General features: G+C 41.1%; 1 protein-coding gene across 4 annotated transcripts in view; it reads right to left on the reverse strand.

Moving 5' to 3' along the window:
• Nucleotides 1-2981: 2981 nt before the first annotated feature.
• The window catches only part of ANKS1B (ankyrin repeat and sterile alpha motif domain containing 1B), a 231398-nt gene continuing 209303 nt past the window's right edge, over nt 2982-25076 (reverse strand). For all 4 annotated transcript variants that reach the window (XM_077468446.1, XM_077468445.1, XM_077468448.1 and 1 more), the window contains 3 exons: nt 12616-12753; nt 7113-7280; nt 2982-3798 (listed from right to left, as the gene is read on the reverse strand). In XM_077468446.1, coding sequence (XP_077324572.1) covers nt 3691-3798; nt 7113-7280; nt 12616-12753 — 414 coding nt within the window. In that variant the 3' untranslated portion in view covers nt 2982-3690. The remainder of the gene's footprint in view (nt 3799-7112; nt 7281-12615; nt 12754-25076) is intronic.

Consider the following 25076-nt stretch of genomic DNA (forward strand, 5'->3'; position numbering starts at 1 on the left):
AAAAAATAAATTCTATTGCATATGCTTTCATGAACACAGACTATAAGCATAGAGCAAACTTTGTCTGCTCCTACCTTAAAGTAGAACTTCAACAAAATAGTGGTAAAATGTACCAACCAGCAACTGCTAAGGCCACCTACACCTTGGTCAGAAATACTGTATGTAATATTTGTAACGCACAGCTTACAGAAAAAAGCATTCTGGACAGTGTAATGTACAGAAATGCTTACAAAGTAAAGCACTCAGGACTATGTAATGTACAGCATAGATGTAATAATAATGTACACAGTACAGCAGCAGGAGTATGCAACGACCAACCCAAATTGCAGAGCAGAGTCATCTGGAGTGTGCAGAGTACATCTGGACTGTGCAGAGTGGTCATTGTAGGACTTCTTTGAGGTAATTGCCCTTTTATGGTGGTGGTTAGTAGTGACTTTCCCTTTTTGTTGATGGTAAATAGTAAGTGCCTTTTTCGTGGGCAGAGCTCCCCTTTAATTTGCCAATCTTTGTCGAGTTTTCCCTTACATTTGGTGGCTAATGGTGAGTTCCTCCTTAAGTTGGTGGTCAGTGATGAGCCCCCCCTTTCCTTGGTGGTCAGTGGCGAGCACCCCCTGCCCTTGGTATTTAATGGTGGTCAGTGGAAAAGGGCCTCCTTTTATCAGTGGCCAATACTGAGTATTCTTTTAGGTTGAATTTTGGACAAACCCTGATGAACTGGCTGAAAATTGCTTCATGGGTGACCCTGACACTATCCTCCTGCTCAACTGAAAAATCAAAGACAACGGGTGGAAAGTTGTCAGCTGAACAGTGGATGCATCCAATTAGATGCAGCCACCATTTGGGTATTCTTTGTTTTTCATTATTATTATTGGAATTACACTTACAGTTGTTTAACATCTGACAGAATGAGTGCAATCTTAATTTAGTTTCTGCTTTACAATTACTGTCCATAATGTAGATGCTCTACAATCATTGCTCATATGAAATGACATACAGTGAAGTAAAGATGGCATTAAAAATAACGAATGACATAACTTTGTGGGCTGTTATATTAATGGTGGTAAAGTCTGATGTAAAGTGAAAGAATGGTGATGTTGGTGGTCAGTGGAGACGTGTCCCCCTACATTGGTGATTTCTGGCAAGCGCTACCTTCCTTGGCGATCAGTGTTTGTACCTGCTCCTTCATGCATTTCAAATGCAGGCCTTAGCAAAAATGCAATGAAGTGTGTGTGACAAAAAAAACAACACTTTTCATTGGACACAAGTAACAAACACTCAGTAATTAAAGCCAGTCTTTGATTTGATATTATAGGTTCCTACACAGCTCTGTCATGTTATTAAAAAGACATTAAAATGAGGTGATGCAAATGATTAAATAACAATAACAAATGCAGCACTGTAAAATACATGTACTATACTTGCCTACTTACCATTTCTGACTTCACTGACTTTCAGAGTTGCAGGCCAGTGGTCTGGGGATTTCAAGCCACTGGAGCGTCTGCGGGATCCCTGACAGCTTAGGGATCGGAGAGAGGGTGTCTGATATTAGTTCACCTTTACATTTTTGTGTATAAATGAACTGTCAAGTTAAGTTTTTGTTGCTGTGTGTTTGCCTGCGGAGGAAGTTTACCCTCACTTCCTGTGTGGCCACTAGGACAAGAAGCAATCGGAATTCTCCACAATAAAAAAATCAGAAGGGAATTAAATGTTGATATAGGATTCAACAAGCACAGTAAAGCCTTCCTAAAACGGAAAGTGTCAATATGTCTCATTCCACGTAGCCTTAAAATAAGATTTTTTTCCTCACTTCAAAATAGTGGGCAGAGCCATTGAAATCATTGCTTTGCACCCCATTGGCCAAGGTCTTTAAGGACCATTGCAAAGCACTAACCAGTAAACTGCGATGCTATCTGCTTGTCCAATAAAAACATACAGTGCCTTGAAAAAGTATTCATACCTCTTGAAATTTTCCACATTTTGTCATGTTACAACCAAAAACGTAAATGTGTTTTATTGGGATTTTAGATGATAGACCAACACAAACTGGCACATAATTGTGAAGTGGACGGAAAATGATAAATGGTTTTCAAAATTTTCTACAAATAAATATGTGAAAAGTGTGGTGTGCATTTGTATTCAGCCCCTTTACTTTGATACCCCTAACTAAAATCTAGTAGAACCAATTGCCTTCAGAAGTCACCTAATAATTAGAGTCCACCTGTGTGGAATTTAATCTCAGTATTTCAAAGGGTATGAATACTTTTTCAAGGCACTGTATACACAGTATAATACATTTCAAAAGAACAGTAACAAACTATAGAATGACAAATTTTAAGACAAGAGGTGAGGAAAAAAACCTCCACTAGAGACATCAAGTAACAAAGGCATCATCTATGGTAACTACATTACATTACAGTCTATGAAAAGCCTAAACGTATTTTTTTGATTTTGTATATAGTAGGGAAAGGTAGGTCCACAAATCCAAGAAAACAGCCCCTCCAGGAATAGAGAAACCCAGGTGCAGGCACAGCATATACTTGTTGCAAATAATTGAAGAACTCTGGACGTCCGCACTCCAAGATAAATTCAAATGCCTTTTATTCGTGAAGCAGAATCACACAAAAGTGGGACACAGCAAAGCACAATAGCTAACGCATTTCACACTACCAAGAGTGCTTACTCATAGGCATTTGAATTTATATTGGAGTGCGGCCGTCTAGAGTATATCTACCAGGTTGCTGTTTTTTTCATACTAGGGAGATCTCCCTTCACTTCCTGTCCAAGAAATGCAGAAAGTTGTTAGAGTAGATCCCTCCAAAGAATTCCCGAATTCCAGATTTTCCCAGAACATTTAGCATTTTCCCTCATTTTCTATCTCTGTGACAAGGGCCCTTCAGGAACAGAGCACAGTAACAACACGATGAAAAGCCAAAGTATTATAAAAAATGTCTAATAAAAAAAAAATCATGTAAAATCAAATATCTTTTTTGCGTCATTTTACTGACAATATCTTATTCTTTATGGATACAGTAATAGAATTTTTTTTACAATTTAGTAACAAGGCTTCAACTTCAATAGCCTATAAAATATTATACAAAGAACTCTTTACATTGTTGCAAACCCAGTTTCTTTTCGGAAAGGTTGAGTACTATTTCCGTAATTAAATCACATACAATAGTTAGATAGAAAGATGCACTTGTGCATAAAAATGAATCGATTTCTTGGCAGGTTCAAAGTTCCATAATATTATTACTTTTTCTTTTTTTTTTCTTTTTTTTTTTACTTTTTTTGTAATACTTAATTACAAGGCTAAGTCCAAATACTGCTTCAGGAGGCTGTAGAATGATATCACTGCCACAAACCAACTGCGAAATTAAATTATTATAACAAAATGTACATGAAGAATTAATTTTTTTCCAGTAAATCCAGAGGTAAACCAAATAAAAATAAAATAAAGAAACACCGTGATTAAGATTACCAGAGAAAAAAAAAATCATCAAAAAAATATAAGATTCCTTTTCTTGGCAGTATTTTGAGTTTTGTTAGTGTTGGTAAAATAATGCTGTTCATTGATGCCGTACAGTCCGCGTCAAAGGCTTGTTATTCTGCGCTTGAGAGCAGGCTGCCGTTTGCACGTTTAAACATGAGCAAGTGTACGAAGGCACACCGAGGAGAAGGGGCTAGCTGATATTAGAAGATGGTGGTCTCGTACTTGGTGCTGATCCCCCGTTTTGTTTCCTGTCCTGGTTCAACGATCCAAGGCAGATTAGCAAGAGTCTTTTGATCTGGTTGATCTATCTGTTGGAATGAATGATTATAAAATATGATTGCTATCACAATACAAGGCTTGCGTACACACCTGGTCAAATTTAAAACCAAATTCTGGGAACAAATATGGCACCACCATGGAGCTGGTGAACCCTTATGAGTGAACTAAAGTTATACCATCTCACAGTTTCTTTGGTTAGAGTAATTCCCAATTTTTCTCTCTTTATTATTCTCAGGGAGGTTCCTTTTGAGGGCTTGTTAACACCAAGAACATTGATCTGGGTTGATCAGTTAGATCAACGCAAGCTCAACACAAAGACACTGAGAAGACAATTGTTCTTTATGTGCCCTGTTCGCATCCTACAAGTGAACAAGTGTTCACATCATACAAGTGTTGGTGTGCTTTGAATGGAACTGCGTTTGTACGTAATGCAACACGCAATAGGGTTGATTTACTAAAGGCAAATAGACTGTGCACTATGCAAAGTGCAGTTACACTCTGCAAGTGTAGTTGCTCCAAAGCTTAATAAATGAGGCAAAGCTTCGCTTTACAAAGAATACCCAATCACATTCAAGGAAAAATGCTCTTGCGTAACTGCACTTGCAAAAGTGCACAGTCAATGTTCCTTTAGTAAATCAACCCCTATGTGTTAAAATGCATGTGTTGGAATTCAACATGATTTAATATCATATTTATGGTGTTTCATTCCCTGGCTGATACAGGCAGATGGCCCCAAGTTGGAATGTAACCAGTTACACATCAAAGCTTTGTAGCATATCAAAAATAACAAGGGCTTGGCTCAAGCCCACCTTGTGTGATATGTGTCATTACAAGCTTCAAAGAGAGGCACTGCTGCCAAGATGACTGATGGGCTGAACTACAGAAGATCAAAGACCAAGATGTCTATGAAGATTTGACCCAGGTCGGACAGTGGCGATTCATGGACAAACGCTGTCCCCTAGTGGACAATACAGCATGCTTCCTGGAGAATGGACAGCTATTAGAAGGACTACCTCTTGGCAGTAGCTATTGGACCGGAGGCAAGTGGGGGTGGTTACGAGTGGGTGTGAATGAGTAAAAAGGGCACACAGGAAGCAGTTCGTCCCTTTTCCCTTTGGATCCCTGCTTGGACCTAAGCCTCATGGCTTTGGCTCTCTCTTGGTCATCTGGGCCCAGCTCGAAGAAACTAGTCTTGCAGAGAGCCTTGTGATAAGTATCTTTTATTCTTGTATTATATATTCTGATATGATGTGTTTTATTGGTATAAGTTTGTAATATCTATTTAGTATTTTGTTTTAGCGTATTCCTATGATTTTGGGGAAATAAATAAGACTTTGTTATTAAGCCATGTGCTTGATTTCATAGCTAACCTTGCATTATGTTATATCAATAGTAACATGTGGTCAGAGTTTTAATAGACTAGCTAACTGGGGGAATAGACAAATTTATACATAGGTACAATAATATTTATTGTACCAATTACTTCAGCATGGCAATGCACTGTTGTGCATAGAGTTACATGACATTTTTGTTCACTTCAAATAAAGTTTAAAAAAAAGTAAAAACATAAACACTGTGATGCATTCTTACAACGCATCACGACACAGGTGCAAAATGCATGTTATGCACACTATTACAATGTACCTTCTGGAGAGAACTGGCCCTTAGAACTGGGAGGCGCATGCTTCTACCTCTGAAAACACGCTGTTACAGACAAGTGCTGGTCTATAATAATGAATAAGAACCAATGTGTGTGGTTCCCTGCAATGCTATAACCTTGACAGCCAATCAAGGTGTGGCAAACTAGTCAGAGTTAGGCCTCGTTCACACGAGCATACTACAGCATACATCCGTGCAAGGCTTGTGTTTGTTCCGTGCATCTCAGTGTAGGCAGTCCCATTCATGTCAATTGGGATGCAGTAGCTGCATGGACACAGCTGCTGCTCCCAATTTGACATATTTGCAGAGGCATGTCTCCAAACACACAGGGGGTTATTTACTAAATCTGGAGAGTGCACAATTTGGTACAGTGCAGTGCTACATAGAAACCAATAGAAACCAATCAACTTCCAGGTTTAATGTAAGTTTTTACAAACTCTCCTGAACGATTTAACTTGACAGATAGTAACCCACGTTTAAAACTTCCATTTTGCCGCATTTAGCGGCATTTTGCCACGTTTGCGCTTAGAAGAGTTTACATTTAAAAAAAAAACATTTTCAATGGGTAGAAGCGCTTTAGGAGCGGTGAATACACCACTCCTTCACCGCTCCAAAGATGCAGCTAGCAGGACTTGTTTCACCGTCCTGCCAGCGCACCGCTCCAGTGTGAAAGCCCTCCGGCTTTCACACTGGAGTGAAAGGGGCCATTTTTTTCAGGCGCTATACAGGCGCTATTTTTAGTGCTGTAGCGCCTAAAAACCACCTCGGTGTGAAAGGGGCCTTATTGTCAAAGCTTAATTGAAGAAGCTGAAGTTAGAAGCTGTTTGGCTACCATGCACAGCTGCACCAGATTCTGAGTGCTTCAGTCTTAGTAAATCACCCTCACAGTATCTGTGTTGCTTCCCAATTGACATTAATGGGACTGCCTGCATGGGGATGCATGGAACACCTGTGCATCCCTGTGCAGGCAAACTGCCCTCGTATGAGAGTATACTGTAGTACACCTGCGTGAACAATGCTTTATTTTAACAGACGCATACTGACACTGCTACATTTTGTCTGGGCATCTAGGCTTTACTGACCTCTGATGTTTCGGTTTTTGGTAGATCCTGGATATCGACATATAAGTTCCTTCTATCTCTTGAGAGATCTCTGAACTGAGTTCCTGGGTCTGCACACCTGCTGTGGCCATTATGAGGTCCACACTACATGTTTTATATTAGAGGGAATGTAAAAAGAGGAACACACAAAGGTTGGCGGAAACACTCAAAATCCCCAGGTAGACAGAAAGGAAGTTGAGGATTACGACAGGGAGATCTCACTGTTGCAGTATGCAAGTCATGTAAGAAGCCAGAGACAAGCTTGGCTCCACCAATGACTAAAACATGAAATTTAGGTGGACTGATCTTTCAAACCCACAGAAAAGGAAAACACCAACTGAACTCCAAAGATGCAGCTCCCAAGTTTATTTTGAGAAACATTATGCCACATAGGTCAAAATGGCAACATTTTGGGGTTTTGCAGGGTCCACTTCCTTCCTACTTCATGGCAACTCATCCCACTGAATCACTGCAAGCACCACCTTTTACCATTGGTCCGGCACCATAAAGTATGTGGAGCATTACACAAGGCTTTTTACTTGATTTTTTAAACCTGTCATTCAGGGTAAAGTTTTGTTACTTACCGTTGCCTTTCGGATACTGACTCGAGGTTTTGGGATAGGTTTGGTTGGCTTGCTGTCAAAGCTCTCTGGAAGTGTTGAGGAATGTCCGCCTTTCCTGGCTTGCAATGCGAGCTGATAAGCTACTTCAAACGCTTGTCCTAAAGTCAGGATGATCTCATAGGCTAAATTCTGCAGTGAAAGAAAACATATTATTCCACTATTTTATCATAGGGCACATACTGTACATAGCTTTCTGCTTGGAGAGCGACCACGCAACTGCCATCTCTAGACTGTTACCACACTGTTACTGCATAAAATAAAAAAGCAGTCTTTAACTTACTCAAAAGGTCTTAAAGTGACACTGTGGGGTTGATTTATCAAAACTGGGGAGTGCAAAATCTGGTGCAGCTGTGCATGGCAGCCAAGCAACTTCTAACTTCAGCTTGTTCAATTAAGCTTTGACAAAAAAAAACTGAAAGCTGATTGGTTTTTATGCAGAGCTGCACCAGACTTTGCACTGTTCGGCTTTAGTAAATCAAACCCACTCACAAGAAAAGAATATGGGCTGCCATCTTGAATAAAGTTCTGGCTGTCTAAATTTGTATAATTTAATGTGTATCTATACCCAAGAACAAAAATGTAATACAGGCATACCCCACTTTTAAAGGGGTTGTAAAGGTAAATGTTTTTCCACCTTAATGCATTCTATGCATTAAGGTGAAAAGGTGAAAAAACATCTGACAGTGCCTGCGCCCCCAGCCCCCCGTTTTACTTACCTCACCCCTCGAAAATCCCGTGCTCGCTCCCGCCATCCTTCCTCGCCACTCAGCCTGGCCGCTGATTGGCTGGAGTGGATGGATGGAAAGCAGCGCAGCCATTGGCTCGCGCTGCTGTCAATCACATCCACAGACGCGGAGCGCCGGAGGGCAGGGCCGCGTGATACAGCGAGCAGCTATAGCCGCCGGCTGTATCACGGAAGCGTGCCCGCAGGTGTTTCTCACCATGCGAGGGAGCTCGCATGAACGTGAAAAGTACCTGCGGGAAGAAGCAGAGACAGCTGCCGAGGGACCCCAGAAGAGCAGGTTCGGGGCCACTCTGTGCAAAACGAGCTGCACAGTGGAGGTAAGTATAACATGTTTGTTATTTAACCACTTGCTTACTGGGCACTTAAACCCCCCTCAGTCCCAGACCAATTTTCAGCTTTCAGCGCTGATGCACTTTGAATGACAATTGCGCGGGCATACAACACTGTACCCAAATGAAATTTTTATCATTTTTTTCCCACAAATAGAGCTTTCTTTTGGTGGTATTTAGTTACAGCTCGGAGTTTTATTTTTTGCTAAACAAACAAAAAAAGATGCAAAAAAAAAAAAAAAAAAAAATCATGTTTTAATAGTTTGTTATAAAATTTTGCAAACGGGTCATTTTTCTCCTTCATTGAAGTACGCTGATTAGGCGGCACTGATGGCTGCATTGGTGGGCACTGATGGGCTGCATTGGTGGGCACTGATGGGCTGCATTGGTGGGCACTGATGGGCTGCACTGGTGGGCACTGATAGGCATAGTTAAGGCGGCACTAATAGGCACAGATAAGGCGGCACCGATGGGCACAGATAAGGCGGCACTGATGGGCAAAGATGGGCACAGATAAGATGGCATGGATGGGTGGCACGGATAAGTGGCACGGATGGGTGGCACGGATGGGCACTGATAGGTACCACTGATAGATGGGACTGATGGGCACTGATAGGTGGCACTGATAGGTGGCTCTGATAGGTGGCACTGCTGGGCACTGATGGGCGGCACTGCTGGGCACTGATGGGCGGCACTGCTGGGCACTGATGGGTGGCACTGGGTCGCAGCACCTTTGAGGCAGATTGTGGGCACTGTGGGTGGCACTGTTGGTGGCACTGCTGGATGGCACTGTGGGTGGCATTGTGGGTGGCACTGTAGGTGGCACTGTGGGCACTATGGGCACTGATGGGGGGCACTGATGGGGGGCACTTACTTTTATTCAGGATGGCACGGCGGTGGGCAGGTGGGCACTGGCAGGGGGCAGGTGGTCAGCTGTATTGCTGGCCGTGATCGGGACTGATGTCCCGATCACGGCCGCCGGTGATCGGCTTTTTTTTTCTCTCCTCGCGCTGTCAGCGCGAGGAGGAATAATAGCCGATTACCAGCTCCGTTCTATCACATGATCAGCTGTCATTGGCTGACAGCTGATCACGTGATAAGGGGTCGGGATCGACCCCTTGCACGGATCGTGATCAGGCGAGTCTCACGGACTCGCCGATCACAGAGCGCGCCGCGCGCGCCCCTCAGGGGGCGTGCAGGCCGCTCGTATCCGGGACGACGTCAATAGACGTAGTCCCGGAAATGTAGGTCCGCGCTGATGCCGTCATTTGGCAATAGCGCGGATCTGTAGTGGTTAAAAAAAAAAAAATAATTTACTTTACAATCCCTTTAAGTACACAATGGGGTTTATTTACTAAAGCTGGAACGTGCCAAATCAGGCTTACTTCTGCATAGAAACCAAAGAGCTTCTAACCCCAGCTTGTTCAGTTAAGCTTTGGTAATAAAACCTGGAAGCTCATTGGTTTCTATGCAGAAGTGAGCCTGATTTTGCACTTTCCAGCTTTAGTAAATAAACCCCATTGTGTACTTAAAAGTGGGGTATGCCTGTATATTGCAGCTTACTCGTCCTTAGATGTGGTGTCTGCATTAAACCTACAACAGTAAAATCAGTCTGTATATGCCGTAAAGCATGCTTGTTATGCTCACTGTGGAACCTAAGGGGTTAATACTCCACATTGTGTAAAAACGCTGCTTGATCTTGTATGCACAGATCCTCCCCTCCCTGCACTGTCCCCTTGAACAAGTCTGGATAAGACAGAGACATTGGAGTCACTCTGCACATGCTCAGATTAGTGCGTATTGCTAGAGAAGTTTTGCTAGAGAGTGCATGTGATCAGCACAGGGCCAATCAGCACTGTCCAGACATGTCCAGAGAGAAGGTCATAGGACTGCTCAGTGCAGTATGAAAACTCCTCCTACAAGCTTCACCAGGAACTGATAAAAATCACAAGACTGTAATATACTGCTGATGATTAAAGGTATTTAACAGTTTATATTTAACCAAACCAAATGACCAAATATAGTGAATGCAATGTCCTGGGTTCTAGTAAGTTTCCTTTTTTCAGCTGCTTTACCTTAATTTCCCCCTGCAGACCTTGCCAATAACATTTCCTGTCCTAGGTTGACAAAGCTCACTCACTGAACTGTATCTACAGAGGCACAGCATTGTCTCCTTGGGGCAGGAAGTGCATTAGGACTACAGAGCATCTCCTCAACTCCTCACCTTAAAATAGGGGGGATAGTCTGCAGTTCACAAAAGAGAACTGGGAACTCTGTTAACATTGTTTGAGACCCCATTTTAGTACACAGGAAGTTAAAAAGATACCAGATTTCTGGAAGGATCAATAGGTAAGTTTCTGTACTTGAAGAAAATGTTCTAAGCCTAAAACAATACAAAACAAATACAGCCACCATATCTAAGGACTGGTAATCTGCAATATATTACATTTATATTCTTTGCAGATCCATAACAAACATAAGCTGCAAACTCGATAGGTTCTTCAGAACTTTATTGTTGCACTACAGCAATGGCAAAATCCACAAGATGCTAAAGCGTTTTGGCTGAAGCCTTCCTCATAGCATACCATATATAGCATTGGTATGCTATGAAGAAGGCTTTGGCCAAAAGTAAGACCTGACACTTTCTGTGAAAACACTATCTATCCCAGTCTCCCAGTCTAGTGTTCATCAGGTGAAATCTGCACAGTAATTAGATCTGAAATAGACACAAGCAGGCAGAGCAATGAAGGGAAGAGACTTCAGCACTCCCGCATTTGTGACAAAGAAATGGCAAGGCATGGATTAAATGCTGTGTGACCTGCAAACTGCATGTCCCTTTAGCTAATAGGGACAAGTTAGGTAAATGAATACATGGACAACGGGGAATCAATCAGCCATGACACTAAAAACTGCAGCCATGACATGTGAGCCCATCTGTACAAGGTAAGGCAAACAAACAACACAGGGAATATAACTAAACTAATACATAGCTAAAACAACAAAAACATTTTTATAGTGCATAATGCATTTAACCCCTTCCCATCCAGTCTATTGTAATATGATGGCTGGGTGGGAGCACCAATTTTCCTGGGAGGATATCATATGATGTCCTCCCAGGATCATGTCTGACGCGCACCCCACCGGCACAACCGATAACAGATCACTGAACCGGCCCATTATAGTACCATGTGATCGCTGTGAACCAATAACAGCAAATCACATGACAATTGTACACAATTAATGGCTTAGTTACATGCCATTCATGTGTACTATTGTGATGAGCTCTGTGATCACAGTGATCACGTGATACGGACAGAGCCAATCACAGCCCATCTGCACCATGGGATTAGCTGTGGCCAGTCACAGCTAATCACAATAGTAAACCTTGAATGAATAGTTTTCATTCAGAAAAAAATGGTTGCTTGTACCTGTAAAATTCACAGCTATAAGCAATCATAATGTGTAAAAAAAATCCTAATCACCTCCACAGAGTAGCACAGTGTTACTTTGGTAACACTGTATTGCTCTGGTCACTGTATGTAAAAAAACGAATTGTAATAAAAATAAAAAAATGTAATACAAAAGAAAAAAATATTAAAAAAATTGAAAATATATATATATTTATTTTTATCTTTTCTACAAACTGTCACCAGTCAGTGTCTCTGATCACTGCCACACCAGTTTGATGACGCTGTACTCTAGTGACAGTATGTACATTTTTTTTTTCAAAAAAAGTGACAAAAAATTACAACTTCCAAAACTCGTCATGCCCCTTACTAAATACCTTTGACTGTCTACTTTCCAAAAAGGGGTCATTTGGGGGGGGGGGGGGGGGGGGTATTTGTACTGTCCTGGCATTTTCGGGCCTCAAGAATTTAGATAGGACATGACACCAGGATTGGCTGATTTTTAGTTATATATACCATAATTTGTGGACTCTATAACTTTCCTACAGACTAAATAATATACACTGATTTTGGTTATTTTGACGAAAGAAATGTAGCAGTATTTAAAAAATGTTTCATGTTTTTTTTTTAAAATTTTCGGTCTTTTTTAGTTTATTTAGCAAAAAAATAAAAAACCCAGTGGTGATTAAATACCCCCAAAAGAAAGCTCAAATTTACACGATTATACAAGCTGTGCACTCACTATTTTACATTGTAGCAAAGTGTAAATTGTTCAGGGTTGTCACATAAAAAGATATAATAAAATATTTACAAAAATGTGAGGGGTGTACTCACTTTTGTGAGATACTATATATATATATATATATATATATATATATATATATATACATACATATATACAGTATATATATATATATATATATATATATATATAAAAGATGTAGATGTATATACATTTTTAAACCCAATTCTTTTGAACTCACCACATCAAATGCTGTGAACACATGACAATAATGGAGATTAGATTTCAAGTCTTTTGTGATATATGCAAACGTAGAGAGGTCTTCTGGATCCTGTGCAGCACATGATATATTGCGGATTTCGTGTTCGGCAATAATTGCCTGTATGAAGAAAAAAATTTTGGTAAATCTAATTAAATTAAATCAAGTTAAGGATAAGGTACCATGAATAAAATATTTCTTCAGAAAATGGCTGTTATACTGCAGTGCATAATATTATAAATCATATCTCCTATGTGTTTAAGTCTTTATGCACATATTCTCTAATTTTCTACCTTTTTTTCCTTCTCCTGTAAACTCTTTGTCCTGTATCTCTGTAAAGTGGTTCCAAAGGGAGAAGGTTTCATAAAAACATGCATAAAAAAATTAGAAAAAAAAAACAAACTTCTGGGTATGTGTGGAGAACCGCAGGAACTTGCGGAGGCACACCAATGCCCTAAGGCAACACACATGTGCACTGTAACACATGACAATGCATCATAGTGTGTAGTCGGACACATTTATCAGCATGTTTTTGGGATGTTTTGGTTCATTGGAACCCAACTGATTTCAACTGGCTGCTTTAAAGGGTTAGTCCACCTTTACCAAAAAAAAACCCAACTAACTATTCAGGTAAGAAGAACCTGTAGAATATATAAAAATCTAAACTTAAGTCAGATCTTGCCATTTAGGTACTTTTTGAACAAAATAAAGTTGCAAATGTTCTTTATTCTATATTTATATGGACTGTATATTATGTATGTTTTTTGTGTTTTTCTAGCTGTTCAAACCATGTATCCCCTGAGCCCCTGAGGAAGCCAACACAGGTGAAACGCGTTGGTCCAAGTCCCCTCCTGCTTGAAAGTTATGCTATGATTGTTTATGTGTATGTTAGACATATAGGAGAAAAACTCTACCTTCAGGGAGGTTTTCTTAGTCTGAACTAAATGTGTGGGTACATATTCATGTTTTTAAGGAGTATTAACCCTAGTATGTAAAATAATTTTATATGTGTAGCGATATTCATTCTGAGAGGAGTTTTTTTGGTACTTTTAAAGTCCCACCTATACATTGTCTTTTTCCAGTTACTATAGTGATGTGGTGCCGATTTCTCAGCCAGGCAAATTTTTGTAAAAATACCTTTTGAAGTCTGTCCCAGAGATAGCATCACCCCATCCAGGCTTGTTTTTAGGACATTGCTAAGAAATTCCCAGCTGTTACTGCTCACCCCCACCACCCTCGCACATGTGTGGTCCACTATCTCCTCCATCGCAGCATTGCTGGGCTGAGAGCAACTATGCCAGGGAATACACAGCACAGAAAGGGGGTTTGAATCAGATTGGAGTGTCTTAGTAACCTCCCAGCAACCAGATCCAGGGACTACACCTATAGCAAAGGTAATTCTTGTTTTTCCCTGCAATCCCTCCTTACCTGCATACTCAGTTTTTTGGTAAAGGTGAATGAACCCTTAAATTCAACACTTACTTACACATGACATAACGTACGTCAACATGTACAATAACGCACCACATAAATGTAAATGGGCCCTAAGTGAGCTTATTTAGCGCATGCTCAAGTTGGTAGATTGATACACTACAACAATGTCTCAACAGGAAACAGATGCTACGAGTGAGCAGGCCCTTTTCTTTGTTTTGATTTCCAGATCTGACTGAAGTGTGCCTTCAATGTTTGGATCATTTAATACCAAAACAGAGAACATGGTGAAACAATGCGTTTCATTATGCTTTTATACAATAATTGAGTTAAGTTTGTTCTTTTCTTTATACTGCCTCAGCATTGTTCACAAACAGCTTTTTGCCAACTTAAGCATACTTATGCCCTCATTGATAGAAAGTTTAAAGCTAAACTCTAGGCAGCTTTTTAAAAAAAGGAAAACAAATATGTATTTATGAACCGATTCTAAACCACAATATGAAAATCAAGGTTTACAGGCATGGTGCCCTGTTTTGAGAAAAGGTCAATATACCATCTACTGTATAACTAGGAGTGTGCAGATGTGCATGCTCTTAGTTTAACCTCCCTGGCGGTATGATTATTTCAGGATCCAGGTACAGTTACTTACCTTGTCCCTAGGATCCTGCGATGTCCTCTCCGCTGTGTGTGCGAGCCATCCTCCGCTCAATGTATCACTGCGCCGGGCTCCGTTCCTTGCGAGCGTTGCGACACAGGGGGATGGAGCACGGCGCCAAATTCAAAAAGTGAAACATACTATACATACAGTACACTGTAATCTTACAGATTACATTACTGTATCCCTGTCCCTAGTGGTATGTCCAATGCCCTGCATGCAGTTTTATATTATAAATACTGCTTTTTCTGCCTGAAAACTGGAGATTGTCCATGGCAACAAAAAAGTGTCCATTTACAACAAAAGTGGTTTTAGACCAGCTAGAAAACAGCGATAGTAAATTAGAACACTTGCAAAATGGAGCGATAATGAATCATGAGGAAATTCACCTTATTATTATTATAATTCTTTAAAGTTATTTATTATATTATAATTTAAATTTTATCATACCCGGAATGTATACTAGACTCTTGTTTGGACAGATTTAAGTGTGTTATTACAAAGAAGTACAGGCCTACAATATAAAATGCCAAATTTCTATGGAAAACAATGTACCGCTTTGAGAGGCAAAGATCTGATTTAATCATACCGCCAGTGTAGCTTCAGGAGAATTTTAAAAAAAATGATACGTTAAACCTACAAGTGCCTTTTTTTACCACTACTATTCCTTTATACTGTACTGGCTTTTGAAATTTACAAGTGCAGCAATTTAGAAATTGGATGAAAGGATTAGCACTGTGAAACACTTTTTGAAAGATAAATAGTGCATTTTATATACAACTATACAGATCAGAGCTAAATGAGGGACAAATGAGGAGGAAAGAGGTACAGAGGGAATTTGTTCCAAATGAAGGGCAGTCCCTTAAAATCAGGGACATTCCTTTTATTCCAACCCCCATAATTCGTTCTCTAGAATAGATCACATTTTTATCCCCATAGCATCTTCCCCAATATTGCTTCAATCCTCTATTCATCCAATCACCTGGTCTGACCATTGTGCAGTGATTACCACTATCTTTTCACTTATACCAAAATCTAAAGAAAGGTCTTGGCGCATGAATGATAAGTATTTAACGAACCAATCCTTTCGGCTTGATATAGAAGTAGCACTACGTGATTATCTCGTGCACAATGCCACCCCAGACACCCCTCCTATTCTTTTATGGGAAGCCCATAAACCAGTTATACGGGGTAAGTGTATTTCCACCGCCTCTTTTCTTAAAAAAGATAGGCTCAAACGTCTACAACACCTAGAATCTGAATATCAACACCAATTTTTGCTGTTTCAGACCACTCCTTCGGAAACGAACAAGTCTAATTTAGACAATACTCGACTGGAGTTGGACTTGCTCCTCTCAGAAGCGGCTGACAAAACTCTGCGTAGGGCCTATCACACTATCTACACTAAATCCAACAAGCCCGACACTTTTCTGGCTCTCCACCTTAGACAACCTGAGAGAACCCACAAACCAATTAGGCTTAAAGTGCATAACGGAACCCATACTAGTAATCCGGCTAGAATAGTTAATGAATTCTCCAAACGCCTCGCCAAACTGTACGAATCTCCCGCCCCCTTCCCCCAGGATAGGGCTGAGGCCCTTTTCCGTGATCTACCGATCCCTTCCCTCTCCACCCCGATTCGCACTGCCATTGACACAGAGATCTCGCCTTCTGAGGTACTCCAGGCTATCAAATTAATTAAACCTAATAAACAACCTGGCCCAGATGGGTTTACAGGGCTATATTATAAAAATAATTGCAGATATCCTGGCCCCTCTCCTGGCGAACTCCTTTAACGCCCTGTTAAAAGGGGGCGCCTTCGGTAGTGATACACTCACAGCCTCCGTCTCTATGATACCTAAGCCCGATACTGACCACTCCATATGGTCCAACTACAGACCTATATCACTCTTGAATCTTGACATAAAACTCCTAGCAAAGATTTTGTCTTCACGCTTGAATCCGCACATTGGAGGGTTGATCCATAGAGACCAGGTGGGGTTCATTCCCAAGCGCCAAGCAAGTGATAACGTACGCTGGGTTATTCTGCTACAGCATTTAGCTAGATCCCGAGGTATCCCCATGCACCTTTTATCCCTTGATATTCATAAAGCTTTTGATACCGTCTCTTGGCCCTACCTCAAACAAATTTTGCATAGATGGGGCTTCGGCCCCCATTTCCTTCGCTGGATTGCTGCCCTATATGCCCATCCTCAAGCATTTGTCCGCTACTCCGGCTTCAGTTCTAGCAGATTCCCGATCCAACGAGGCACTAGGCAGGGGTGCCCTTTGTCACCCCTGCTTTTTGCTCTCGCCATCGAGCCATTAGCAGCCCTGATCAGATCCAACCCTGATATCCAAGGCTTAGAGATAGCCTCCACAACCCATAAATTATGCCTCTTTGCGGACGACGCCCTCCTATTTATCACTTCACCCCATACTACCCTACCCAACCTTTTTAAACTCCTTGACACATTTGCACAAGTCTCAGGTCTCGAGGTAAATCAGGCTAAGTCTAGAGCTCTTGCAGTATCCCTCCCTACAGAGACTCTCAAATGTTTGCGTGCTAACTATTCGTTTCAGTGGTCCACATCCTACATTCCCTATTTAGGAGTTAAATTGACTAGTAACCCAGCCCACTTATACCAAACGAATTATCTACCCATGTTGCGCAATCTGTCATCACTCCTCAATTCCTGGCAACCTCTATGTGTCTCCTGGCTTGGACGCATTGCGGCTGTAAAAATGTCCCTGCTGCCCAAATTACTATATTTATATAGAGTACTCCCGGTCACGGTCCCACTATATTTTCACAAGGCTATTCAAAGTCGAACTTTCAAGTATATTTGGGGTAATACGAGACCTAGGATTTCTAAGTCTGTTCTTTTTCGACATAAACTTCAAGGGGGCCTAGGGATACCACATTTTAAAAACTATTACTATGCAGCGCAGCTATCGCAAATCGCCCTCTACCACGCTATGTCTGAAATCCCGCTATGGGTCAGTCTGGAAGCAGTGGAGGCTCACCCTATCTCCATTTCCAATTTACTTTGGCTCCCCCCTCAGACATGCAGGTCACTTACTAACCCCGTTAGGTGTCACTCCGTCAAAATTTGGCGCATGGTACGCACCCCTTTTAAACTACTATCTCCTCATCTCCCCTTGCTCTCGTTCATGGGTCACCCGAATTTCTATCCGGCCTACACGGAACCAGGCGCCTTTTCGGCCTGATCCCGCACACGCCTTACTCGAGTTTGTGACCTGTCTTCAGGTGACTCTTTCACAACATTCCCTGACCTACAGACGCAGGCCCAACTGCCCCCTAGAGAATGTTTCCATTACCTGCAGATAGTCCATTTCTTTCAGACGCACATTAAATCCAGCCCCAATCTTAATTCTATGTCCCAATTTGAATCCATATGCTCCTCTGATCCACATGCCCCAGGCATTATCTCATGCCTTTATTCTTGTCTTTCCACCGTATCTGAAGACCTTCCACCTTATGCTACCGCGTGGGCCACAGACTTATCACTTAATCTTGATACAGAGTCATGGACTGATATATGGACCAATACCAAAAATTCCTCACAGAATGTAGTGGCATCTGAAGCGAATTATAAGGTCCTGATGCGGTGGTATCTGGTCCCCTCTAGAATTTCCAAATTTGTGCCTAACTATTCACCCGACTGTTTTAGAGGTTGCAAAGACCGGGGCACCCATCTCCACATTTGGAGGACTTGTCCCATCGTGGCAAATTTCTGGTCCTCGGTCTTCCATCTGCTAAATAAATTGATGCAACACCCCGTGGCTCCTAACCCAGCAATGGCCTTGCTGAATTGGCTACCCCAAGATCTTACTAAAGCCCAAAACCGACTCTTTCTCCAAGTAACAACTGTGGCTAAACAAACGATTGCGAGAGCCTGGAGGACACCTTCCCTGAATATAACTGAAACTAAGCATAGAGTTACACAGGCAATGATTCATGCTAAGATAGAGGCAGTCGTCCTGGATAGGATCCCATTGTTTAATAAAATATGGCAACCTTGGGTGGACCATTTCCTACCGAAAGATTTTGATACTCGTCTTATGGCTCTTTAGCCCAGAACGGGCGCCAGTTTGCGGTCCGTGGTTCTCGTGGGCCTTCCGACCATACCCTTTCCCTCTTACCTCTTCTATCCTGCCCTCTGGTATCGTCTCCTTTTCTTTTTGTGTCCCTATTTCTTTCTTTCTCCTCACTCCTCTCCCTTTTTCCTACATTCTTTTCCCCTCACTCTCTCTCCTATATATGTAAAACTTATCCAGCTGAACTTTTCTTTCTACCCATACCCCTGGTAATAGTTGTTATTACAACAATGTTTGTTAAATGATTTTCCTTCTTTGGAATCCGTAAGTTTGCTTCTACCCGGCCCCTTCCTCGGATGTTGTATGTTCGCTATACTATATACATAAAGGGTCCAGGGGCCTGCCTTAGATTTTTCTGGTATATCTACTTCTGCAAACTTAGGAAGCAGCCTACCTGATTACTTTCTGTTACTGTTACCACTGTAAACTGTTCTGCTTATTCCAGTGTGAACTACTTGACTTTTCAATAAAACTATTTAAAACAAAATCAGGGACAGTTGAGCGCTATGAATTACACACTATAGAAGAATATGATTTGTACATTTTTTTTATTTTAGAGGTTTACAACCACTTTAGCATTAAGGTGGTTGTTACCTTGAAAATGTAATTCACTGACAGCTATATTCTGGTGGGTCATGTGACTCCTGGCCTTTCTCCTACTTTGATGTCAGCTGGGAAGGTCATGTGGCCGCTCAGCCCCTCCCACTGTAGCCCTGGATTGGAGTAGGAGATCGGCTGGGAGTCACCTGACCAGCCGGAATATAGCTGTAGAAAAGGTATTTACAAGCTTCTTTTAATTAAACATCTACCTTGTGTGTTATGCCTAGATATATTAAAGGTGATGGCATTGACAATTTGTAATATTTTATTTTCTACTAATAGCAGCTGGGGAGGGGACACAGAGACAAAGACACAGGGAACTGACAGGTACACAGAGGGGACACAGGAACTGGCATGATCAGCCAGGTTTTTTACAGCTTACAGAGTGGCAGGTTAGACAGCAAAAGCACTGTGCTGTTTAACCTGCTATAAGGGAACAGGAGCTATCTCTTTTTAATTTTTTTAGGGTTACAAACACTTTAATGTTCCCCTCCCTAAATGCACATACATACTCTAAAGATGATTTGTCATTTAAAGTAAACACAACCTAACCACTTGCCAACCAGCCACAGTACATATACTGTGGCTGAGTGGCATGTGCAGGCAAAATCATGTACATGTATGTGATTTTGCCTGCTCAGGCTAAGGGGGGCACTGCACAGATCTCGGTACTAGGGGCTATGCGATCACATGATCACAATGTCAACAAAGCTATTATGAATGAAATCATTCATAAAAGGTGTGTTGCCTATGCTGTGATTGGCCTACAGCTATCACATGGTATCAGGGCCAATCACAGCACCCTGTACCATGTGATTAGCTGTAGCCAATCACAGAACACTAGTGATAACAGTTATCATGAATGTTTTTTTTTTTAACATACTGTCACCAGTCAGTGTCCCTGATTACTGCCACATTATTCATATGATGATGCTGTACTGCACTGGTGACAAAGAATTGTAAAAAAGTCCAAATGTTATTAAATTTCTTCGTTTTCAAAAAATTTGTGGTAAAACAATTAAAACTTCAAAAAACTCGCCTTGCTTCTTACTAACTGCCTCAGACTGACTCCTATCTCAAAAGGGGTAATTTGGAGGAAATTTTACTGTCCTGGCATTTTAGGGCATCAAGAAATGAGATGACTGTCAGTATATCAGGATTGATCAATTTTAACATTATAACTTTCATACAAACCAATTAATTTACACTTATTGGAATTTTTTATCAGGCATGTAGCAGAATACATTTTGGCCTGAATTTATGAAAACATTTTTGATTTGATTGGATATGTTTTATAACAGAAAATAGAAAATATTGTTTTTTTCAAAATTAATCTGTCTTTTTACATTTAAATCGCAGAAAATGAAAAAATTGTTGATAGAATACCACCAAAAGAGAGCTATATTTGTTTGAAAAATATCATAAAAATTCAATTTGCATTTAGTATTGCATGACCGTGCAATTGCCAATTAAAGTAGCGCAGTGCTGAATAGCAAAACATGCCCTGGTCGTGAAGAGGGTAAAACCTTCCGGAGCTTAAAGAGGACCTTTAGTATTTCTTTCAACTTTCCAACTATTAAATCTTCTGCCTTTGTTGTTTTAACTTTGAATAGTAAAATATTTTTTTTCTGCCAGTAAACACCTTATACAGCCCACTTCCTGTTTCTTGTCTGGTCATTAGCCTAGGCTTATGACATCAAGCACAGCTCTATCTCACTCTCATGACAGTTTGCCAGGAAGGGAGGGGGGATGAGTCATAAGAGGGCCAGTGAGAGCTACAGAGCTAGAGATATGCCTTTGTAAATCCAGGAAGTGAACAGCAGCCAGACTTAGTTGGGGGAGATTTCTGCAGCATATTTGGCAAGTACAGAATCACAGTACATATAAAAATATGCAAAGTGGTTGGAGGGAAGCTTCAGAATGGAAAATATATTTTTATTATAAATGATGTGAGCAGACTGCAGTTCCCCTTTAAGTTGTTAGAGTGTATGTAAACCTTAAAAATCCTTGTAGAGGATTACGTTTGTACCTACATCTTTACTCCTCCATATACCAGTGGGTTTTACCTGTTGTCTTTTTGAAGCACCTGTAACTGTGTGCAATAACCACTGTATGTATTTTTGTTGTCAATATCTTTTATTCATGTTTCTTTTTTCAATAAATGTATATTTTTATATTTACCTTGTCTAAATACCTGGGTACCGAGATAGTCCACAACAACTTTTGTTGTCGTGGGGCATTTTTTGGAGTAGCCCCTGACACACCCACTTTTCACTATTCCAAGTTCAAGGATAATGGTGCCCGCCCCTACCTTATTTCCTATTATCTAGTTTGAGGCAATACCTTATATCTTACCAAACAATTAGGTATTATATTGTGTTTTTGTTCATTAAAATTCATTAAAGTGGAGTTCCACCCAAAAGTGACACAATTGGGGCTCCCTCCTCCTCTCTCTGCACCTCGCACATGTGCAGTAGGGTTCCTGCCATGAAGCAGTAAGGCTACACTGCCGGGTACCCTTACCCGCAATAGTGGCTGCAGCACTTGACAGCTGATGGAAACATAAGCTGCGGTGCCGACATCGCTTTAGTCCAGGACAGGTAAGTGTCCTATTGTTAAAAGCCAGCAGCTGCAGTATGTGTAGCTGTTGGCTTTTCATTTTTTTTATTTTTTATTTAATTTTTTTGCACAGAACACTTTAAAGTGTATTTTTTCCCAAAAAATTTAGTTTGAAAAAACGCTGCGCAAATAACGTGTATAATAATGTTTGGGTAATTTTCTAGCGAAAAAAAAATGCTGATTTTGAAATGTAGGAGAGAAATGTCAGAATTGGCTGGGGTTTTAAAAGCAAAAAATATGGTGAATGTACATGTATTGGAGAGATGTACTGGTTTTTATTTTTAATCAGTCATTGCCCAAAAACAGATATGTGTGTCAGGAGTTCCAACTTCACTAGCATGATCAAAAACAAGTCAGCAATGACAGCTAGAATCCGATTGGTGGCTGTAAACACTTTTCATACACAAGCCTCACTGGACTAAGGCAAAACATGCTTCATGGTAGTAACATTCATTTTGGTACTGCTGCAATTTCCGTTATAACAATGATGAATGGCATTTGGAAGGCTGAATAATCTGGTGAATTGAAGCAGTGAATCTGTGTCTCTGGAGGCAGCAGGGCTCTGACTCACCCGCCTGCTTCCAGCACAAGGCAGGTTTCCTACTCTCTGTCGCACAAAAGGCATTTGTATTCTGCCTGTAATCGTCTCGCTGTGACGTTCCCTCACCTTGAGTGGTTTAGCGGAGCATTTACGCAATGACAAATTATTTCATATTCCCTTTATGCAACATGCCCCACTGCAGTGTTTTGATGTTTAATGAAGCAAACAGGAGATCGGGGATGTAATGGTAATGCTTTTATCTCATTGTGAATGATAATATAGCGGTGCAAGACAGGGGCCTGCATTGTGCGCCATCTAATGTGCCTGTTACCCGGTCTGTTAAATTTCAATCCAAAGCAAGTATAAAATAAAATTAGTATTTCCTGCAATAATGTATATGTTAGAGAATTATTAAATCTAAACTTCAGGAAAACAGAAAAATACACAGATAACAGTGAGTGATTGTGTGCACATTCCCATAGTACACAGAAGTGAAGATGGACTTAGAGGAGAGCGATGAGCTCATCTCTGTCACTCTGCTCCAGTGGCCACTTGTGCTCAATATTTGGGGGGGGGGGGGCAGCAAACCAGCGTTGGAGACGGACAGGAATGCGGCGATCCCCCCTGGAGAAAGACGGGAATACGGTCCTAAGACTCCCTGGCCAATTGGGTCTCAGGAACTGCTTTCTGATTGGCCAGGGGAAAAATCAGGAAAACAATAGTGAATATTAATTCATCATTGTCACACAAGTGGGTGGGCTTGGGGCGCAGTGCCCTGTGCCCCGAACCTACCCCTTTTTTAAGCCAATTAGAGCCTCAGACTCTAATCATATGCTTAAAAAAACCAAAAAAAAAAATTTAAATCCATGTGTCCGTCACCCTGCATGTAAATTAGGGGGCCGAACGCATGGGGGGGGGGGCACCACCCGTGTGCCCCCTATGGATGGGCCGCCACTGCTCTGCTCTTTCCTCTCATCAGCACGTCTGTTGTTAGAACATGAGCACTTCAGCACATCTGACTGGCTCCTTATTCTGCTTCCTTATCCTCTAATCTGATGCAGATACCAATTCAACGTCAGGTACTTGCATTAAAAAATATATTTTTATGTATTTATGAATACTTATTGTCGTGGACACTGGCTGCAAGTACCTTTTTCTGTCCACATTCACCCTGTTATTTGGTATTGCTATATTAATCTTTTTTTGTTACATTTTTGAGAGACTGCTTTCTTGGACTTGCCCGAAGACTATTCTTGGTTGTTAATTCTGAATAATACATTATCCTTGAAAGAGCTAATCACATTGGCCTGTGGAGACGGACTATCTGGTCACCTAGGCTGCCTTAAGTGCTGTGTTAATTAACATGTTAATTATATAATTGTCTTTTAAGTTGTTGCTAGAGGGGAGGGGGAAGTATCCATGAGCCAGCCCTACCTCGTTATCCGAACCCCTTGTGTTAAAAGTGTATAAAAAGGCTGTATTCTGTCAAATAAATGATTCAAGATTCTTCAAGTTATTTTCGGCTAGACTTGTATTCAATGCAGCTATAATAATATATCTCTCTGATGGTCAGACTGGAGTAAGTGGTATTACTGATGGAAGCACTCAGCGGAGTGTGGGATAGGATCCGTCACACTTATATTGGCCTGGTCGGCTTTAAATCATCTTTGCAGTGCGACTAAAATTAATTTTCTTAGGTTTAAATCTCACCTGGGTCACTAACAGCGTAATGTCTGCATGTTCTTTTTGCTTAGCTGTGCTCTGACATCCTCATGCAATCCCAAAACATATTGGTAGTGGAATTGGCTTCCTCCTAAAACTGGTTCCAGTATGGTATTGACCTACAGGGGTTTCTTTACTAAATGCAAATAGACTGTGCACATCTGCGACATCTGCAAGTGCAGTTGCTCCGGAGCTCAGTAAATGAGGTAAACCTTCACTTTGCAAAGAATACCCAATCAGGTGCAAGGAAAATTTAAAAGACAGTATTTTTGTTTGCACATAATTATATGGTGGCAGTTAGCAGAGCTTCTGCTCATTTACTAAGCTCTAGAGCAGGGATTCTCAAACTACGGCCCTCCAGCTGTTGTGAAACTACACATCCCATGAGGCATTGTAAAACTCTGACATTCACAGACATGACTAGGCATGATGGGAATTGTAGTTCCTGAACAACTGGAGGGCCATAGTTTGAAGACCCATGCTCTAGAGCAACTGCACAGTCTATTTGCCTTTAGAAAATTTGTCCCAAAATGTCACTAAACCGAGTAAATCAATAAATTCTGTATTACATGCTGTTCATACTCACTCAGTCACTATGATATTAGTTTCCTGTATTCTGCAAAAGTCCTGGTAGATCCTGTTGTTCTCTATGTCCCCCTTTTAAATATGTCCCCAATGCAGTTGGGGATTTTGCAGAGCAGTGTTGGCAGCTCTGTACATGCTCAAATTTCAGTGAGTTTCTATGCTGAGCAT

This window comes from Lithobates pipiens, unplaced genomic scaffold (genome assembly GCF_037356315.1).
Source record: "Lithobates pipiens isolate NorthernLeopardFrog02 unplaced genomic scaffold, aLitPip1_a1.2 Scaffold_8, whole genome shotgun sequence".
NCBI lineage: Eukaryota > Metazoa > Chordata > Amphibia > Anura > Ranidae > Lithobates > Lithobates pipiens.